Below are 21,074 nucleotides of genomic sequence, written 5' to 3'. Positions count from 1 at the left end.
TAGTTATGATGGGTATATTGCATTACTGGTGGCTCCTAATTATCCATCATAATTAATATTCTCAAGGGTATTGTGTTAATTTAACAGCCCGCCGTGAATATGTGCCATCACTTTTAGATAAAACTTTACCGGCCGTTTCCCTCAAAAGAGGAATAGCTGGCACGGCAACGAGCAGTGTGTATGATAACAATACATTTAACTAAAAATCGAATAAGCACAGCTAGAGTGCAAATGTTCCTCTCGGTTATGAAAACCGAGGAAGAAAAGGTGTCATAATGGGTTCTCCGAGCAGAATGATGGCTCCAAAGTTTAATCTTGATAACCTCAGAGGGGCGTTCAGAAAGCCATAATCGTTACCGCAAACAGGTCTGAGGGAGAAATAAAGGGAATGGCGTTCCGAGAGTCACTCATGCTCTCATAGTCGCAGTGTGACCGTACTGACATTGGCGAGGCATTTCAAGTCTATATGATTTATCACACTATTAGCCAGATTTGGAACACGTACAATAACCTTACGGGGGCTCCGTGCTCTCAAATACGGAGCAGGAAGTTTAGGTTAAAAGTAAATAAAAGTGCTGAAGTGAATATTGTGGTAATACACAAAATGCCATGGACAATATTCACATTTTTATCTCGAAGAAAGTGCAAGCATTAAGAAGAAAAAAAAAACTGCATTGAAGTTAATCTAAGCAGGATTCTGTTACATGAGTGGAAGTTTTTGACAACTTTTCGTGTCCAGTTATGACACCCTGGGACGTTTTAGGCTGGGAGGGAAAGTACATTTTCTTCGGTAAATTACAGTTTGGGGGAAAAACAAAAATGCTAGATGCATAATGCATAAACAATAATGAATTCCCTATTGGAGAAATTGAGAGCCAGGTATGAGTTTGAGCACTCATCATGCCTTCTTGTTATTGGAGTTGAAGCTTCTAGAAAGCTCCAGCATCAGAATGAGGCTAATGGATTGCAATGTGGGATGAAATGAAATGCTATTCACCATGATCTGCACCTGTCCATTCTTGCAGGAGTCTGGGGAGTTTTCGCTGTCATCTTTACATCCCCCCATCCTACAGCGCACCGCATCCTGCACCTTAAGGCGTGGATAAGAGAAGAAGTGAAGAAGGAGGAGGGTAAATACGGAGTGGGAGGGGAACATAATCAGGGAGAGGAAGGATGCAAAGGAAATAAGTTGGCAGAAAAACTTTTACTTAAAAGTTTGGCAAATGTTGGAACATGGGGAACTCACTCCCTCAGACATTTTATATTCCTCGTCTTTATCACTGCAATGACAGATGTTCAGTGAATACTAAATTATGTGAAAAAGGCAAACAAAAAAGCTACTGTATATTCTATGCAAGTAGCTCAGCCTTGTAGCTTATGTAACTTTCAGTGGGTTGGTATAGAAAGCACAAAGCAGTTCTTTAAAGTGGCGTATTTGAGCTATGTGAGATCAGTCGCGCTCGGCCCAAATGAAAACCAACAGTTTGGTTTATAGATGTTCCAACCAGTGGGCTTTTTTACTGCCGTCTTGTTGTTTTCTCTCTATCCTCCAAAGTACACCATTCTAAATGAACACACACCAGCCCAGCCCACCGCCAAAGGTCAGGTTCTTGTAACACAGCTCAAATCAAATGGATCCCTGTGCATCGTGTTTCACAACCGACTCTGAGATTCTTTCCCCCCATCGGGCTCTGTATTATAGATACCCTGGTTACTTGCTGAGGAGCAACATCATTTCTCAATATTGCCGCTGTCAAAGTCCATAAGAATCTCATGGGTGGAAATACAAGAGTGCTCGAGTAAGACGCTGCGCAAGAGAGAATGAGAGCATCTTCAATCTCGCTAGGTGGTCTCATCTGTGTTTGTGTGTCGCTACAAATGGAGTGGATTGGAGAAAAATCTATGTCTGATTAATACTGCATGGGCGAGTGTATTGCCTCCATTGTTTCCTTCCATCCAACTCTTCTTTCTATGTCCTCATCCTCCATGGCATATGTTTCCTGTTCTCCGTTGGTGTGTGTCTGTGTGTGTGTGTGTGTGTGTGTGTGTGTGTGTGTGTGTGTGTGTGTGTGCGTGTGTGTTTGAAATGCAGCTCATCCGGACATCAAAGTGAAGAGCTCCTCTATGTGTCCACACCTCTCTCCACCTTGCTCTCCATTTCCTCCTCCCTTACCATCATCCCCTGCTTTGCTTTTGAATCACGTCCCCCTTCGCCATCTCTGCATGCAATTTGTCATCCACTCTCCTTCCTCTCTTGTCACTTAGCTAAGTCCCTCCCTCACCCTCTCTCACATTATACCTTCACATCTCTCCTCTCCTGCTGGCTCCCGACTGATCTCAGCAGGCAAACCCTGCCACCTCCTTCCTTTTATCCTCCGTTGTACCCCTACATGCAGCAGGCACCATCAGATTGCACGATTTGAGTCTGTACTTAACTTCAAGTAACATCACACTCTCAAATGCCTTCCCTCTTGTTTTGCAGCGTAATGCTTCCTCATTTCCCCCCCGTGTTCCTCCCCCTTCCTCCCTCCGGTACAGCACTCCCGTCTGCCTGTTGTTCAGCAGCTACGAAGGATTTACGCAGGGGATTTTCATACACTTACAATAAATAATTCCTGGATTTACTGTACCCTGATCCTTGCCGCTTTTGTGATATTGATTTAATGCAGCTAAGCATACCGAGCATTTTGGAATTCACTTACACCACGAAGTGCATTCAATATCATAATGATCTCTTGGATAAAGGCAAGGCTGTGTGTGGTGTACATGCATCAGCGACACATTTACAGTTGTGGAAAACCGATGACATTGTAAATCCAAAAATTGTGATTGAGTCAGTGGAAAATTAGTGTGTGTAAATGTGTAACGACTACATGTACGTTGACAATGGGTTTAAAACCAAGCATCCCAGGAGACACACACAAGCATGTGGCAAAAAAGTAACTAGAGGGTATTAGTCGGGGATTTATCGTCTTATTCCATAGACCATCTTACTAAGCTCCTTAAAGCAGCCTTGGATCAGATGGACAATGCTGCACTATCATACTGCATTATGTAGACGAAGCGCCACAACACAGGACATAAATACTGTGCTAATCCCTCTTGTGTCTGGTTCGCCTGTGTTCTGCAGAGACTTCAGACTGACCCGGAAACTAACGTGACATTTGCGAACATGAATCACACCTGTCATAGGGAGTGAATGTCGGAGAGGTCACGGTGTGGTACTGAATAAAAAATGGATGAACTCGAAATGTCTGCTATCCACACGGCTGCTTGTCAGACGGAGGAAAAACTGGACTTACCTCTCGACGCATTGCACAGTGGACGGTGATGATGACGAAACCCTGGACGGAGTCAAAGACGGCGAAAAGGACCTGGAGGAGACAAGAAAATGTTGCCTTGTTAATTATGGCACATTATATTATCGAAATGGTACCTAAAATGCAAACCAATGGCACCTGATCAAAGTAACTTTTGTTTTCCAGGTACACATACCCTACAGAAAGTCACATAATTCATTAGAGTTTCACTGATTAAAATGCATTATAATTTAGGACAGCTGACCTTTCCTAAGCTCACTTTTCTTTGAGCAGTTAACTGTGCTAATCTTTCCATCACCGCTCTGACAGATGCTATTTCGGACTTCTTTTTCACTTGGGAAAACTCAAGAGCTGTGTTGTGTTTCCATGGCAACAAGAGACCTGAGCTGCCATTATCGTTCATATCTGTGGTATTATTGCAAAGTTAAGTTAGGATCTTGATATGGTGATTTTATTCATTTATGCACTTTTTTGATACATTTGCGAACAGAATATAAAAATGCCGTTAACATAAATGCCTTGTTTTACCGTTTTGTGACAAGTTGAAAGATGAAAAATGCTCGGAAAAAAAAGAGACAAAAATAAAAAATAAATCTTGTGTCACGCTTGAACCGTCTTTAAAGGCACCCCAGGGTGTTGCGGCAGCCAACTTTGCAAACCCACCATATATTATCATATCCTGTGTTGCTGTGATGCTGTAGTGAAATGACTCAGGGATCATTAGAGAAAACAAGGGAAAGAAATGAGTCAACCAAGCCGTGCTTATTCATAATAAATCAGTGCAGCCATTCATGTTTTCCTTCATAGGCTGTGTCTCTGCTCATGGTCTTTACTTAGTGGGACATAAGTTTGTTCATTGTTTCACACTTTTTCAATGTTGATCCTATTTTTGGGGGTTATTTACACACATGATCATTCATGTTTAATGTGGCCCTGTTATGCTTTACTGGATTTTACTTTTCCTGTAGTGCATAGGGCGGTGGTGGCAAAGTCCATAGGGGCTTGGCCTGGGAACTGGAAGGTCAAGTGCCACCGTGGTGTCCCTGAGCAAGACACTGGTTACCTACACTGCTCCCCGTGCGCCGTACATAATGGCAGCCCACTGCTCCTAACACTAGGATGGGTCAAATGCAGAGACCTAGGGCGGTGGTGGCAAAGTCCATAGGGGCTTGGCCTGGGAACTGGAAGGTCACCAGTTCAAGTCCCCGAAAGACCAAGTGCCACCGTGGTGTCCCTGGGCAAGACACTGGTTACCTACACTGCCGCGCCGTACATAATGGCAGCCCACTGCTCCTAACACTAGGATGGGTCAAATGCAGAGACCGCATTTCATTGTCCTAGTACTTGTACTCTGTGCAATGACAATAAAGTTGAATCTTCATCTTCTTCATCTTCTTCATTATAAAGGTTGTTGTGCATGTAAATGGTCTTCAAAGGCTAAAACCTAAAAGTTTCTCTCCCTAACACTCACGCTTCAATTGGCTAGGCTCCAACACATTGTACGTGACAAGGCAAAGTGACAGAACATCTCTAAGAGGTTGGCCAATCACTGACCAGCTAACCATTCAGAGCAGACTGGGCTCTGGTTTCAGACAGAGGGTAAAAAGAGGTGCTGCAGCACAGGCAGTATGAGAAATGTAAAGACCTTTTTGAACATTAAAGAATGGAAAAAGGACACGGTAGTGGCACAAAATACGAATATGAACCTGAAAGTTAGCATAATAGGGCCCCCTTTAATGTGATAAAATATCAAAAATCCCAAACATTTGCACTTTTTGATGCCATTCACTAATTTAAGCTACTTTTCTATAGTGTATCACTATAGTGAGATACAGTGTGTAAAGGAATTATTGAGAAACATCACCTGGAAGAGTGTGGAGCGCCGGTCAGTTATGGCCAGCACTGCTGACATCCAGGTTAATGCTAACAGGGGAAGAACTACGCAGGAGCTCCACAGAGATGCCCTGTCAGAGAAAGAGAACAAAAGGCAGACACATAGAGAGAGGGGGCAGGGGAAGGAAACAAGGAGAAGGTACAAGGGTTCAGTCTCAAACCAGACCAGCCATCTTTGGTATGTCACACAACTCCATTTCTCACACACACAGATCAGTCAGAGGTTCAGTGGTGGGCAATTTGAAGCTGATTGGCACACCGAGGTTTGCTTAATATTCCAACAGAGATGCGCTAGATGATGTGTAATCATGTGGATAGTTATGAGACTGACAATTGCTCACAATTATAGGGTTGGTGTGCAGCAAGTGTCATGTTGGTGGAGTGAGAGGCGAAAAGCAGAGGGCCAACAGGGAGGAAGAAGACAGGCCATTGACAAGTACTGATACAGGGACCTTCTGAGGAGTACATGTGTGTGTAGGAGTGTGTGCATGTGTAACTCTACAGAGTCAGACACCAATTTAAAATGTTCATGCCTTTTGAGCACATATTCCTAGTTTTACAAATGTCAGTCTGACTGACAGACAGCTCTGTTTAGCTGCGCTGTGAATTATGCAGGTCATTATACAGGGGCATTTCCAAGGCTGTGATTAAAATAGAAAATCAAATGAAAACATGTCCTCTTATTAAAGTTCCAGTCCTTTTTTTAAACCATAGTATATGGTTTACTTCCTCAACATTAGCCTACATTCTATATCTGCCAGTGTATCTCGTAGTAAATAATAAGTGTCTTTAATGAGCTGTTATTTTTAAGTGCCACAAGGTCATTTGGGAGAGAGAAATATGGGGGACGCTTTTGTCACAAAATTCAAATGTCTCCATCTAGAAATAAATTCCCAAGTACTAGTCTGTAAAGCTTTATCACTTAGGTATAAATAGACCCGGCTTACTATATAACAATGCTACAGAGAATGAAGGCGTGTGTAATATGAGAAACACTGAAGGTGAATTATTGTGATTTTCAGTAAATTACAAAAACACCGCACAGACTGTTAGCTTATGGTGAGGATTTCTATAAGCCAATTATTGTGAAGGACCCTCCAGCCAAATAGAATTTTCGCAAGCAGTGAGAAGAAATGCAGTAATATGTGATATAAATGAACCCTAATAATACACTATTATGCATTCAGCAAAGATGTAGGTGGATCTGAGATTGACAAAGATGGGTAAAAGAAAGTCGATAACGGCCCCATGTTTCCCTAGTGAAAACAAGAGACTGATACAAACTTGTTACTGCAAATAGGCAATCTCATTCCATTAGTGTCCAATCATGCAACAACACAACTAAGATCAGAGCTCCTGCTTTAAACAGAGTGCTCCTCTAAAACAAACACAAAACTGTAATGAAAGATTTGCACAAGGACGTAGTTAAATATGCAAAGGATGGTTTGCAAGAGAAAGACTGGAGGAGGTTCTTTCATTAACAGACTGGCTGCTGCGAACATTAAACCATGAATGCAAAACACAACTGTTCAAGAAGAACAAGATACAGTCCACTTAAGAATATAAATAAGTTGCATTTCCTTGTAACACTATATGGCAACTTCTAACATGTTACTAACCACTACACAAATTGCTTGCTACTTTAAGTGTATGCATATAGAACAATGCTATATAACCCTAACCCTTCTAACTCCATTTGTTCAATCAAATAAAACAATTGCATGATATTGATTTCCTACTTAAACAGGTATAGCAGTATGAGAGGGTTTTTGTAATAACATTATATTAAATGTAATAAACAACGCTTGAGAAATGTTGCATTGCATTCCCTCAGTGGGAGATTTGGGGGAGGCGAAATTGAAATAAGAAGGATCCAGATTAGTTCCAAATTTAGGCTGAAATATTTGGTCCTTCAGTCCTTAATATGGAATTTAAAATTCAAAAAGCACCGGATTATAGCATGTTTTCATCGACCTTTTAAACTTCTAAACCTAGTATGTAATACTGATTTCAAAAATCACCCCGCAGAGCCACAACATATATACTTAAAAACTAATTTCTCCAGCTGTGTAGCCATTGCAATAATAATAAAAAAGAAATGCTTTGAACAGAAAGATGTAAGTATGTAAAGATGCTGGTATGTTCAATATTTAAAATGCTTTGCCAGCACACAAACGTACAACCTCACATTTTATAATGCAAGGTTATTCCTGAAATTGTTCTGCCCTGACAAGTTAAGCCTCTACAATCCAGCACTACAAACACGTTAAAACAAACTCTAAAACTGATTTACAATCACTGCCTGACACAGGACAGGTTGGCTGTGCATGACCTCATAAAAATCCACTTTGGATCAAAACATGCACTCATTAATTAGTGGCGGCTTGTTGTACACATTTATTTCCTTTCATTCGTTTTTTTTTCTCACTGAATGTCATCCTGCATCATTACCAACAGCCAGAGATTAAAAGGAGGGAGAAGATTGTGTAGAGTAAGAGACAGAGAGAGGAATGGGGAGAGAGAAAAAGTAGAAAGATGAAGATGGACTAACATGGCGCTGCTGGCAGTCTGGCTGGACATAGCGGTGCTCGAGATCACGCCACACTTGGAGCATTTCAGGAGCAGTCGGCTACGCGCCTCCGCTGGGACACTTAAGGACATGTGCACAAAGACACACACAAATACACACAACCATGTGGGGAGGGAGAAGTGGGATGGGGTGGGGGGTGGGGGGGAATGCAAGAAACACAAGTATCGGTAATGGAAATAGGTGATTGTGTAGGTCGCAGAAAAATAACCAAAAGAAAAGAAGTAAAAGTGGACACAACAAAGGGAGGGAGGGGAAAAGAAAAAAGGGGGTAGGGGTAGGGAGAAAAAAAAGAAAGGCAAATTAAAACCAGATCTTTAAAAAGTAGCAGCAATGAATAACAGTCAGAATACAAAGATTGACTCAGAGAAAGTGAGAGACGCACATTGCAATGTTACAGCAGAATAGTGTGGAATTGCAGATTGCAGTGACACAGACAGGAAATACACCAACTACGTTATTCCACTGCCGGTGTATGAAGGGCTGTGCACAATGGAGCTTTATCAGGGTGCAGAGGAAGAGAAAGACTTTGGCTGTTTACTTACAGTTGACTACTCAGGTGGAGAGAAGCTGTGTATGTGTTCGTGCAACGTGTGTGTGTGTGTATGTATAGCGCAACTGGAGAATGATGGGGCCATGCACGGGCTATGCTACATTAACGTCCCATCACAGCTCATTGCTTTAGCGCCAGCCACATCCCCACGGCTTCATAAGAAAATACATTACGCTAATGACAGCCTGTCCTGTTAGCAACACGAGCAACCACTGTGTGAGGGAGCACTGGGATATGTGTGTGCGCTCCTGAACATGGACTGAGAACCTGAGAGAGAGTGGGCTTATAGTTGGTATGTTTTAAAGTGGGATTGCGTTAGGTGCTTATCTATAGTCAAAGTAACTAATGTAGATGAAGGCACATATGGCCACAGTTTAACAAAGCAGTACCAGCATGTAAGCAAAGCAATGTACACATAAAAACATAAAAGAAAGGCCCCCAACCACTGAAAATGAATATACATGTTTGAGTGCACACTATATTTCACAATATTTTATCCCTTTTAACAAGAAACTGATGCTGCTATCTGTGCTACTGTCAAAACCACCAAACTCCTTTAAAAAAAAAAGTATTTTACCTTTCAGAACACACCACTGCTAACTATTGTTACCTTAAAACCATTGGTTGGACCTCACTAATTAAAATCACACAATTACACACATGATCTAACAGATTCAGGCAGCGTTAGACCAGAAACAGTGTTGAAATTCTAATTTGACCATGTCAAATTAGAATTTTATTTCAATCAAGATTAGCTTCAGTTCCCCTTTGAAAACAGATTGTATATTGGTCTCACTGCAAGGTAAAGTGACAAACATATTCTATATATATATCTATATATATATATATAGATATATATTAATTGGGCCTTTTCTTTAATTGGCTAAAATACTGCTTTATGCGTTAACTCTTGCCTGCTTCCAAAAAACTAGGGGTCAGTCTACCTTCATGTGCTGAAGGTTACACACCAATTTAAGATAAAACCTAATAGTATATACCACACTTCAAATCAACCAAACTACATGTTTTATCTTAATCAGAATACACCAAGGACTCTGCCTGTAAGAGAGAAGGGTGCATCGGTGTGTGTACTGTAGGTATGTTTGAAAACAACAACCGGTTTAATCTCCATTGATTCAAAGGGAAACAAAAGCTAATCAACCCCCTGGAGAGACAATCTGTTTCGTTAACCCTTCAGCTATACACAAATGATCAATTTTAATTTGTGCTAGAGACAGACATTAGACAAATTGTAGTGAAAAAGATAGAGAAAAAATACATGGAATCAATAGGTATGGAAATGAAAACATGGATTTGACTGCGAGTGCTGCGAAAATCCCCACTCAAAGGATTAGTAAAGATGATGAATAACCGCCAACTGCTGTGGTGTTGTGGGTGGATGCATGAGCATATCGTATACAGTACGTATGCATATAGTGTGTGTCTGTTTGTCTGGAAGAAAAATAGATTTTGAGAGTGCATACGGTTCAACCGACATAATCCTGGGTGTTTACAGTATATAACTACATTTCCATCTGCCATTGATCTGCATGTGCACCTATTAATCCATGTCACATACAACTGAGAAAAGCAGACTTGGAAGTTAAAATGAAACGCTATATTTCACAGAGCAACACAACACAACAGATGTCTTCGTACTTTGTGCCAAATTTGACAGTATTTTATAATTCTTTTTGGCGGGAGGCACAGGTGCACAGGTTTTGAGTCCTTTGAAAGCAGTTTGTTACATTAAAAATGACTCAGAGTTTGTGTCTGACAGAAGGTGAGATGTATTTAATGAAGCAAATTTGTTTTCCCCACAAAGAACATTGGATGGATAAGTAAGCACTGTGTGTGTGTGTGTGTGTGTGTGTGTGTGTGTGTGTGTGTGTGTGTGTGTGTGTGTGTGTGTGTGTGTGTGTGTGTGTGTGTGTGTGTGTGTGTGTGAGGTGCAGACAGAGAGTTAAGTATGTTAACTTACCCCGCTCGCTGCTTTTTAGACTTGTCTGAGATGCCATCTCGAGACATGAGCTTGTTAAACACCACGATTCCAATGAGCATATTCACCTGAGAGAGACAGAGAGGACATATTGATCAGGAGTGCTAGAATGGATGCCAACATGCTCACATTTCTTTTCCCCTAATGTTTCAGTTGATTGAAGATGAGTTCATTGTACTGCAGACTAAAAGTGACGGTATCTTTTGCTGTTAGGGTATCAAAGATCAATTTAAGCTGTTTCCAAAAACTCAGCCTTCAGATAAAGCATCATTTCGTACACTTAACTCTTCAGCATCTCGACGTTGCATACAAAGTACTAATCATATGATCCTTAAAGGGGCCAATCACTCTTTGTTTACGACCATATCTTCCTCTGCAGGTTTAACAATGCAAATGTATTTTTTGCAGTATTGATTTTGGCCACTAGGGGCAGTGCAGAGTTCAATGTTGCTGGGCAGCACTCCATTTAGCGTGTGACAAAATAATTGCGCCAACTTAAAATGTACTCTAAATCAATTTTGATTCATATTTTGATTTCAGATATGCAGTGTTAACGTCTGCTTTTATTTCCAGCAAACATTATTACTCCAAGCTTTGATATTTTCTGTGTTGCGGCCACCTCACATCGCCTTTCATACTCGTCTTCTCTTGCTAATGAGGAGCCTGAAGCTAAGCCTGCCAAACATCTGGCCATACTGACCCAGTGACAAAGATTCTGTTAGGCACACACAGATCTGAGCCAAGGCGTGCCACATGTAGACCTCTTCTCTGAAATCCTGGCCATCTGGGAGATTTTCTATGCCAGCGACATATTTATCTAATCCTAATTTCCAACATTCATATGGACTCTTTATGCCACCCCTTTATGCATCTCTGTGCGGTATCTCTGTTTTGCTATTCATCTGCTGCTGCTCTTTGGTGTGTCATCGGCGCATTAGCGAGTAATGACATTCACGCTGTGGTACATACCTACATTGTGTATGCAATGCATTTTGGCTCCTATCAAGGTCCTAAACTAAACGTGTGCATAGATCCCTTCCTTCATCTGTTACTAAGAGCAGCTTCTGTCTGGGCAGACACATTTTAAAGATTCAATGCATGATTGCTTGAAGTCCAGGAATAAAAATAAGAGCTGAGCAGTTAAGGTGTTTCTTGTGTTCAGCTGAAATTCTAGTTTTTACCGGAGCCGGATTTTTACTTGGAGCCAATTCCTTTGCTATATCCACGGTACATCTGGCAGCCATTTGCTAAAAAGTCTTTCCCTCTCTCTGATCTCTTTCCCTCTCGTTTGTGTGTGTGTTGTTGCTGTCAACTACCTACGATGTGCCAGATTGTGAGAGCACTATTGTCATGCCAGTCATGTCTGGCCCCGGCTCTGTGAGTCAGCATCATCCTGCTCTGCTATTTGCCCAGGGCCAGGTTCATTAATTAGAGAAGAGTCCTGTGGGAAGGTCTGTGTTTCTCTGCCCGTCGTCCCGCTCTCATTACAGATGTTTGTTAGAGTGGGGCCCCAGCAACAACACCGGGGGGCCTGGGACCATTACATAACAGCTGGGGTGTGGAGTCGACATTGTGGAAGGTTGGAATCATTCCAAGGAACGCCAGTCACTGACACACAACCTAGGAGGATACATTTCCATGTATTTCTATTATAAATGAATGTACAGTGTTTCAAGGGCAAAGGTTACATTATGACGATGGGGTTGACACATTGCAAGCACTCCTCCCCCAGGAGCACTTAAGTATCAAGCACTTCATTTCCTGCTTTCAGATGAGATTGTATGCCCCAATTTATAGTGAAAAGTCTTATTTATGGGGAAGAAAACCCAAAGTAATACAGCAAATATCCCTATCACATTTTACACCTTTTGAATAGGTTTTGTTATATAAAGCACCCATTCTGTGTGTACTTTCTCACATAATTGTGGGTTTGAATATGCATATGGTGGTTTGCTTTCTTCCAATTATGTAACATCCAAAACACAAGAGCCTTTGGATATAATGATTACAATTCAGAGCTGTTAAATCCAGCATTCACTCATGTAGGAGACTGTCAAAGTGCCACTCTCGTCAGGAATTTAATTCACAATAAGCATATCACTGTGCACACCTGTGACACTGTCTAACCCACGCTTTTTTTACATGTACAAAACAGAGAGATTGTGCAAGCAACGAGGAAATAAAATCTGAACGCGTTAGCAGAAACACAGCAGCAGCAGCAGCAGCAGCAGCAGCAGCAGCAGCAATTACCAAAGCGAAGTTTAGTACCCCATCCAGACTTATTAAGCTTAGTGGTGGAAATATCTGCCCTGGGACTCATTCAGGAGAAATTAACTAATCCCAGAAACAGCCACGTACAGAAACACACAACAGATGATTAAAACTCTCACTGAGATTCAATCAATGCAATCAATGTTGCTGCAGAATAATATAGAGCTGTATATTCACACACATTAGAATATCTGTTTAACACCAATTGGCAAAAGCAAACAAGAAGACACACCATTACGATTGTGGAGCACATTGTTAGTCACAAATGCATGTCTAAAAGGAGGTTTTTAAATGGAGTATAGCCTTGGGTGCAGTGAGTCATGTTTTTAAAAGTACACATAACAGATGATGATTTGGCTGTTGGGCAAGAATTCAGTTGAGGAAAGCTTTTGCCCGCTGAATTTATTTTTGTGTTTCTGGGCTGACATTTTGAAACTCAACGATCAAAGCGCTCCCTCTTATCATTTTGTCATGGCTGCCCCACAGTTACGCAAGCTCACATGTGTATGGGGGAGTAAAGGGAGAAGGGAATCTCTTAGCTAGGAGGCTAACTTAAGAAAATGTTTGCAGAATTACGCAATGTGTCTAGTGGGATAAGGGAATAGGGGAGAGACTCACCAATACAATGACAGCAGCCGGCCCAACAAAGGCATAAAGCAAACCACCCTCCAAGGACAACCAGCAACTATAAGAAGATAAAACAAATACGGGTTTTAGGCATACAATCACAGAAGTACAGTACTGTTTATAAAATGTTCCCCACATTCAGGTTTCACATTTCACTTTTTGTGAGTGGCAAACACTTCACCATAAACAAGTACACAACCAATTAAAGATCCGGAATTTTTCTGAGTGAGATATAAAGCAGTCATTTCTATGCCTTGGTTAAGTGCCTCTTTCGGAAAATACTGCCCTCAGTGCCGAGCGATTTTATAACGTACATTACCTCAAACATAGCCCCGACCTGAAAATGCTCTTGTGGAATTTTATTTGGTGTAAAAGCTGGGAGTTAATGAGTTTAAATGTGTCCTCCAGTTGTGTCATCAGAGCACACTGAAACCCCTGTGTTGTCTTAATTGGTGCTCAATAAAAAGGAGATGAAAAAACACACAGCCCCACAGCTAATTTAAAGCCCTTTTATTAATGAGATGATAAGTAAAGGAAAAGGGAACCAAGTTGTAAACGTATTTTAACGATTATGTGTTTTGATTTAATTGGTTGACTGGTTAAGAGAGAATTTTGTGGGAGCATTAAGTGTCAATAGTGTCTTCTCCTTCATTGTAAACAAAACTACCATAACAAGCTTTACATAATGCCACATGGCTGTCACCTCCGTAAAATACAATGTATGGTATAGTACACGCAAATCTGTTCTTTTTACACGTGTCATTTTACCTATGATGTATTTAGTATGTTGTTCTTAAAGTGTGCCATCAAAGATTCAAGGCTCAAGGCTGAATTGTCTTATGCACAGTAGCTACAGTGTAGATATGGCAATGAAAAGTCCCAGGCTCCTGCAAGAATGCAACATGAAGATATAAAGAACAAATCAAACCAATAAAAATTGTGAAAAAAAAAATAATTCAAATAAAATAGTGTTAGAGAGTGTTGCAAGCTGTGCAATTAATAAAAACAAAATAAAAATAGTACAATCAGTCTATACAGGATATGGTCTATCTAAGAACAGAATGTTAAATTAAATATTGAACAGAAAAAATAAATGACATACTGTTTATTGTAGTGATAGCTATTGAGAAAATACATTGCAAGATGCAAACAGATCATTCTATCTGTTATACTATCTGTTAACTGTGCAATATTTACCTGGCTGCTAGATCTCATTACAGGATGTGTATTTTGTAAAAAAAAAAATTTTTTAAATGCATATTTTATTTTGTAAAGCTGTCTTTGTCTCTGTTGCTGCAGTAGCAAATGTAAATGTCCCCTCTCTCGGACGAGTAAAAGGATTCTGATTCTGATTTGTGTGTTTTTAAATTGGCAAAACAATAACAAACAAAAACATAAATACAATCTCAAATCCTATCCTGGTAGTTTGCTTATGTTTAAGTTGCAGTTCTTGAGTTGCAGATTAGCTGTGTTTTTGACCATTTACATAAACAGTAACTCAAAAATATATTAAAAGACAAACTGAGGAAAAGCTGACTCTAATTTGGACTTATTTGGTCATGAAAAAGTTGCAGTTAAATAAATCAGATTTCCAACTTGTTTAAAGGGACTTTAGTTGTGAGATGTGATCTGAATTTCACCAATCAGTCTCTCTGTGCCTCAAGACAGGAAGAAAGTGGTTATTGAAATTGGATGGATGGATGGTGGGAGTAAAACTGATTGTTGTTTCTTTTTTTGTTGATAAAAGTGAGCCTCCATTAAATCAATAACCTCCTCTGCCAGATTGTTATTTCTTTTTATAATAACACAAATTTATGAAGCTAGAGACCCTCAGGGAGAAAGAAGAGGATACAGTCCTTCAAACAGCTAAGGGAAAACTTTTAATGCTTTGAATGGACGGCCGTAAATGTTGGTAAGTATGGTGCTGTGCTGAGGTATCGCGTCCAAATCCAGCAATGCAGGGGGTCGGCATAGGAAGAGGTACTCACTAGCTTGCTGTGCCGTAACCCCTTGCTCTGGTGAAACCCACTGATACTGCTACTACTAGAGCTGGAAGACCTGCAGACACAGAGAGGAAGATCAAAAGGTGAGACAAAGGATAAAAGGAAGTCTTAATGGGCACGATGATGCATGTCGGCCAAATAGAATACTCCGGTGTGAACCACTCCATATGGCTCTTCCCATTCAAATGCTAAGCAGCCATGCAATAGCGTGTAAGGTGTGCATGTGTGATTGAAACTGACATAGTGCTCTGTAGGTGAGCCCGAGCGCGCTGTATGTGCTCCTTGGCACACAGGGTAGCTTCAGGCGTGAAAACTGGGCTCAGATCCCAGATCAGTGCAGGAAAGGAAGCTATTCCTAAGCCAATCAGGACATTCTTCTTTACCATAACACTGCTATTGGTGACCCACAAACGCAGAATTTCTGTGGGGGAGTAAAGCATGTGAGATTCGAGGAGAGTTCATAAAAACTGTGAGGTATAGCTTGGAGTGGTCAATAAGTCATGCATTAATTAGCTAAATCAAGCAGCTGTGGGTGTGTCTGAATGTGTGTGTCTGCAAATGAGAGGCAAAGAGAGTGAGACTGAGTGTCACAGAGCGCGTGCCAGAAAAAGAAAGAAATATGCTGGGCTCCGTAATGAGCTTGGCTCTGAAATATTCATGTAATTAACAAAGCTGTGATTATGGCTGCAAATGAAAAGCAATTAGAAAAAGTCACATTAAAATTAACAAATAAGATGGTGGGGAGCCAGGCTGGTCCACTGAGCAGCATGTGCTAAGTTACAGACAGACACAACATCAAGCTAGCATTGAGCGACGTAAAATACGGCAAACACACACCTTCACAATCCACACATACACTGAGGGGTAATCTAAAACGGATCAGGTAACACCTTAAAGTCTCCTGTTTCCATGACAACTGATATCAATCACATAAATTATAGAACAAATATTGAAATGGAAGTGAGGAGGATACGCTGTTGTATCCCCTTCTCTCTGCTACACTGTTTCATGCATTTAATGTGCATTTGAAAGCAGATAAGTGGATAATTATGTAGCAGCCACTGCATGATCCCCCGCCCCCCCCCCCCACACACACACACACATTTAGTATCTCTCTATCTGTGACTGTACAACAATCTATACATTCTTCCCCTTATATCAGGTAAGGGCATCAGTGGCTTGGCAGATTAGACTGGTGGGATCAATATTGAGTGAAACGAATGGACGATGTGATTATGTGTGTGTGTGTGTGTGTGTGTGTGTGTGTGTGTGTGTGTGTGTGTGTGTGTGTGTGTGTGTGTGTGTGTGTGTGCAGATATAGTTAGAGGCTGTGGTTGCTATCTCAAAGCATCTTGCCAGTGTTATGCAGATGTTATCATACGTTTCGATTATCCTCCACGGTGCCTGTTGCATCGCACTGTGGTGCATTGCGAAGACAGCACAATAGAGTTGAGGGTGAACAGAATAAAGGTGAGGTACAGCTGAGAGGAGTGAGATTATCTTTACTCTCAATGCCTCCTGTGACGCTTTGTGATTGTGTGCACATGTTACAATTCACAGTCTTGGCTTTATTAGGTAAGATTATATTGAATCGATGTAGTGATTTTGAAACAGCAAATAGTAGGTTACAGCAAAGATAGAAGTGAAAAGAGAGGAAATGAAGGTTATTAAGCGAAACGCGGTCACTTCTACAACACAATTGCCTATTTTTGAATTTTTTTCAAAGCCTGTCTTGCTGCTCTCAATCACACACTCTTGTCACACAACAGTGGTTCAATCAGCATCCAATTCATCTCTTCATTCGCTATGCTGAAAATCCACTGGGACACAACGGACAGATCGTATTTCCTGTACTTTAGCTTTCTTAGTGTTACAGTGAATGCCATAGTCTTTTTTTAAACGCAGTGACCAGTGAGTTTCGAGTCGTTAACGCTCTGGCAAGCTGCAGATGCCAATGAAGGTTATTGCAAGACAAACTTAATGAAGTCCCTCAACGTTCTCAATCACTCCGAGTTAATTCTGTCAATAAAAAGTAACCTTTGAATAAGAGGGTACTAACTTAATGAATTCATTTATAAAAAATGACATCATCAAATAAAGACTGAAGTGCTCACCCCAGCCGAGGCACAGGAAACGCTTGCGAATGAGTCGTGACCTCATTTTCCCAATGACGGCGAGGTAGGACTGCCATGCCTCCGTCAGCACCCAGCAGAAGGACGCCAAGAAGAAGAAATGCAGGAAGGCGGCAGTCACAGTACAAAGGCCCTGAAGGGAAGACAAAAAAAAAAGTCAGGGAGACCATGGAAGACGTTTTACACAGGTCGTGTGAGAGGTTTCAAAATGAATCATCTATTAGAAAATACTCAGCAGAGGGAAACAAAAGCTCCACAAAACAAAGAGGACTGAGGGGAATGTAATCAAGCATGTATTGTTTAGAAGAAAAGGAGTTCAACCTGGCACTGCTGTGTTTCTTATTGTGATCGATACTGACCACTACACAGTGCAGTCTTGCTTAGTCAGGGAGTACTCAGAGTGCTTTGTGCCAAACCAGCCTGCCACTTTGAGAACTCCACTGTATGAACCTTGACAACACTTTTGTTTTTTTAAAGCCTTTGTCGCAGGGGCGGCATTACTGGAATCATATATGTGTTGACTGGGGAAAGTAAATGTCTGTCTCTGTCTGTGTTTATCTGTGCCTCACCTTGCTGAGCGTTTGAGATTGTCCCACCAAAATCAATAAGTTGGAGGCCAAGATGGAGAGGCAAAAATTCACCAAGATGATGGATCTCTCCGAGCGTATGTACCTACAGAGTGACAGAGAGAGGGGACAGGCATTCGAGATAAGTATTAATGACAGACTGACGGATTGAACAGCATCTTTTTGGACATTGGACAGAGTCATTAGCTTGATTTCGCCATCTGTCATGCATGCTACCTAAAACTAATCACCACCCCCCTGCTGTAGTTGAAGCATTTGTTCTTTATTAGGCCTCATTGGAGATTTGGCACAGAAGTGGACATTGACAAACGGCAATTTTATGTATTGGTTGGAGCCGGAATAGTGAGTGAAAACACCCGCTGTCTGCACAGGGGATTTGTTTGTGTGTGCACACATACCTCCAGAAGGCAGCGTAGATTAGCAGCAGGATGAGCAGAGCGGTGCAGGAGACCCCGCAGCCCACCATGAGGGGCACAGAGGGCATGCTGTTCGGCCCCATGTCCTGAGGAGAGTGATAAGGAGGGGGAAGAGGATGGATAGTAAGAGGGGGAGAAAGATAGTTAACAATTACGGCAAAACATTATCCCACAGATCTACCCTGTTTGCTTTTGAAATACGCCAAAAACTAAATGAGTTTAAGTCATAGTGAAATGGCAGTTAGATCATCCCCAGCCTCATCAGACATCTTGAAGTGAAAAGCAATAAAGGAGTCGTATCCAGCACAAATTCTCCTTTTCTAAAACATGTCCACACGCAGTCACTTTTAGTAATGGGTTGGTTTAGCTATTTACCCAAAATCCCATTTGATTGGCTACCTTCATTTACAAATCCCTCAGTTCACAGTGAGTCATCACAAACATTGCAACACGAAGACAGAAAAAAGACAACAACAAAACAACAAAAACTTCATGAATATGAAGGTGAGTTAAAAATCAGCTTTATTTGTTTTCATTAAGAAATCGCAGTGGTTGTAAATATTCTAGATAAAAACCAGTACAGCAAAATAACAGCCAAATGCAAACAACTGTGTTTGCCCGTGACATGTTTGAAGCTATATATATATATGTAGGGTGAACTGATGTTTACCGTCTATACGGGGTTAGCAGGCAAACATTTCTGAAAGCCAATAGATAGATAGATAACTAGAGAGATAAATGGATTGTTGTTTGAGAAAGAGTGAAACCTCACTTGTATGGCTACATAGATTAGAGAATTGTTGGCGCACTTCCTGTCTCGCACTCACAGTACCTATTGACCCTTGCACTACCTTAGGATTAATTGCACCTGCTAATTAAAGACAATTAAGCCTGTTAGATGGAGACGGATAATAACACATAATTACACTAATAGGAAAGTTGCTTTTGTCAGCAGTATCTTCACCAGTTCGATGTCAACTTTTCCAGCGTCACATACAGAGCTTGTTATTATAATTATAGTTTCTATTCTGTGTGATTCACTTTGAGACATGCGGACCTATTCAGGAACTATAGTGCTGCCCAGGTAGAGGATGTACACTGGATATTATATGGAAATGGCAGTTGTTTATTTTGTTTGATGAAGGGTTAGGCTGTACTGCAGGAGACAATTTAGACTTGATGAGGTTTGGACCTTTGCTAGGAGCCAACCTCTTTAAATTGAATTAAATACCCCTGCATTAGACCATAGCACATAATTAAATGATTTAGGTCACAATGTACAGCGGACCTCTGCTTTGCCTCTCTCCCGAGGTGTGTCTTTGAAAGGATGAGGAACAGACAAATGAAGCTGCATGGAGAGCATACTCCCTGCGATGTCCCAAATGGGTTTAATGTTTGGCCTGCTTTAAAGTTCTCAATCACACAATTTACCTCAATTTACCTCCTAGGGAGGCTAGCCTTCCCTTTCATGCCAAAGATTTATCACTACCTCACACACACACACTGCACAAGGTGTCTTTTCTAGTAAACAAAGCACATACACACACACAAAGGCATGTCCAGGCCAAGTAATTGAAATTCAGTGTTTAAGCTGTGAGAATGTGTGTGTGTGAGTCTATTCAAGATGAGTCGAAGGCAGAGGAGGAAAAAGCGAGAGGGAAGACTTTAAAAGGGACTTAAAATTCAAAGTAAAAAGAAGAAAAAAGAGAGTTTTAAGAGAGAAAGAGATAGAGTGGGAAGAGTTTAGGAGAAGAGAAGAGTAGGAGGAGGAAGAAATAGATAGAGGTAAAGAACATGAGAGTCGAAGCTCCTCTTTTAGTGGATTTCCCTGGCTCATCAAAGGAAGCACATTTCTCCAGAGGAAAGTTCAATAGGCTGGATTACCAATGAAGCACAAACACAAAAAGGGAATGGGAGGAGAATGGAGATGGAACATAATCATCAAAACCACCTCATAAAACCACCAAAAAAGGGAATATGACAAGCATCAGCTTCAGGAAAAAAGGAAAGACTTAGAAGAAGAGTAGGAGACAACAGAGAATCAGTGTGTTTGATATTGTGTACAGAGTAAGGTCAAAGAAAACATATGCATTGGAGTTTTTTTGACTGATCAAACACGAAAGAGGCATAGGGAATGACAAGCACACACTCTCTTACACAGGCACACCTATTGAATTTTCTTTTCTTTTAATCTGTCTTTTAGTTTGTCCTAAATAAGCCGTTAGCAGGCAAGTAAAACTCATTTGTAACCCACTCAATATATACGTACATCCTCAAATTTTCCCTCAGCTTTTCATTTTGTTAATCTCTTTTAAAGGGTTTTCTTAACTGGAACGGTTAGGTTATGTGTCCGTGATGATTATGAAGCATCTAATGTCATAATGTGGAAGGATGCTACAAAGAAAGGAATGAAATGTAATAAAAGGAAACGCCCCCGCAAACAGAGACACGATTACAACACATCAGGCCTGAGGCTACAGTGTCACACAAATGCCCTGCTTTGAATAGGTATAATGATATTATGCTGCAGACGGATAGGGCATGTGGATGTGGTTTGTGAGTGTGCAGTACAGTATGTGTGTTAGAAGAAAAAAAAGCACAGAGAGCGAGTACAGATTATAAAGAGTGTGCTCAGGCTCTGCTGTATGTCCGGGCTCCCCTGGGCAGCTTGGCTACCATGTGATGG

At 41.1% G+C, this 21,074-nt stretch overlaps 1 protein-coding gene across 1 annotated transcript in view; it reads right to left on the bottom strand.

Moving 5' to 3' along the window:
- adgrb2 (adhesion G protein-coupled receptor B2) overlaps window positions 1-21,074 on the bottom strand; it is a 133,412-nt gene that overhangs the window by 24,757 nt on the left and 87,581 nt on the right. Inside the window, exons 17-26 of the mRNA XM_063899841.1 lie at window positions 18,371-18,474; window positions 17,955-18,057; window positions 17,368-17,518; window positions 15,239-15,308; window positions 13,242-13,308; window positions 10,335-10,420; window positions 7,765-7,863; window positions 5,185-5,284; window positions 3,303-3,374; window positions 998-1,090 (exon numbers count right to left, since the gene is read on the bottom strand). Coding sequence (XP_063755911.1) covers window positions 998-1,090; window positions 3,303-3,374; window positions 5,185-5,284; window positions 7,765-7,863; window positions 10,335-10,420; window positions 13,242-13,308; window positions 15,239-15,308; window positions 17,368-17,518; window positions 17,955-18,057; window positions 18,371-18,474 — 945 coding nt within the window. The remainder of the gene's footprint in view (window positions 1-997; window positions 1,091-3,302; window positions 3,375-5,184; window positions 5,285-7,764; window positions 7,864-10,334; window positions 10,421-13,241; window positions 13,309-15,238; window positions 15,309-17,367; window positions 17,519-17,954; window positions 18,058-18,370; window positions 18,475-21,074) is intronic.

The sequence above is a fragment of the Eleginops maclovinus genome, chromosome 13, assembly GCF_036324505.1.
Source record: "Eleginops maclovinus isolate JMC-PN-2008 ecotype Puerto Natales chromosome 13, JC_Emac_rtc_rv5, whole genome shotgun sequence".
NCBI classification, from domain to species: Eukaryota; Metazoa; Chordata; class Actinopteri; order Perciformes; family Eleginopidae; genus Eleginops; species Eleginops maclovinus.
The sequence above is the reverse complement of the archived record's forward strand: the minus strand, read 5'-3'. Positions and strand labels throughout refer to the sequence as shown.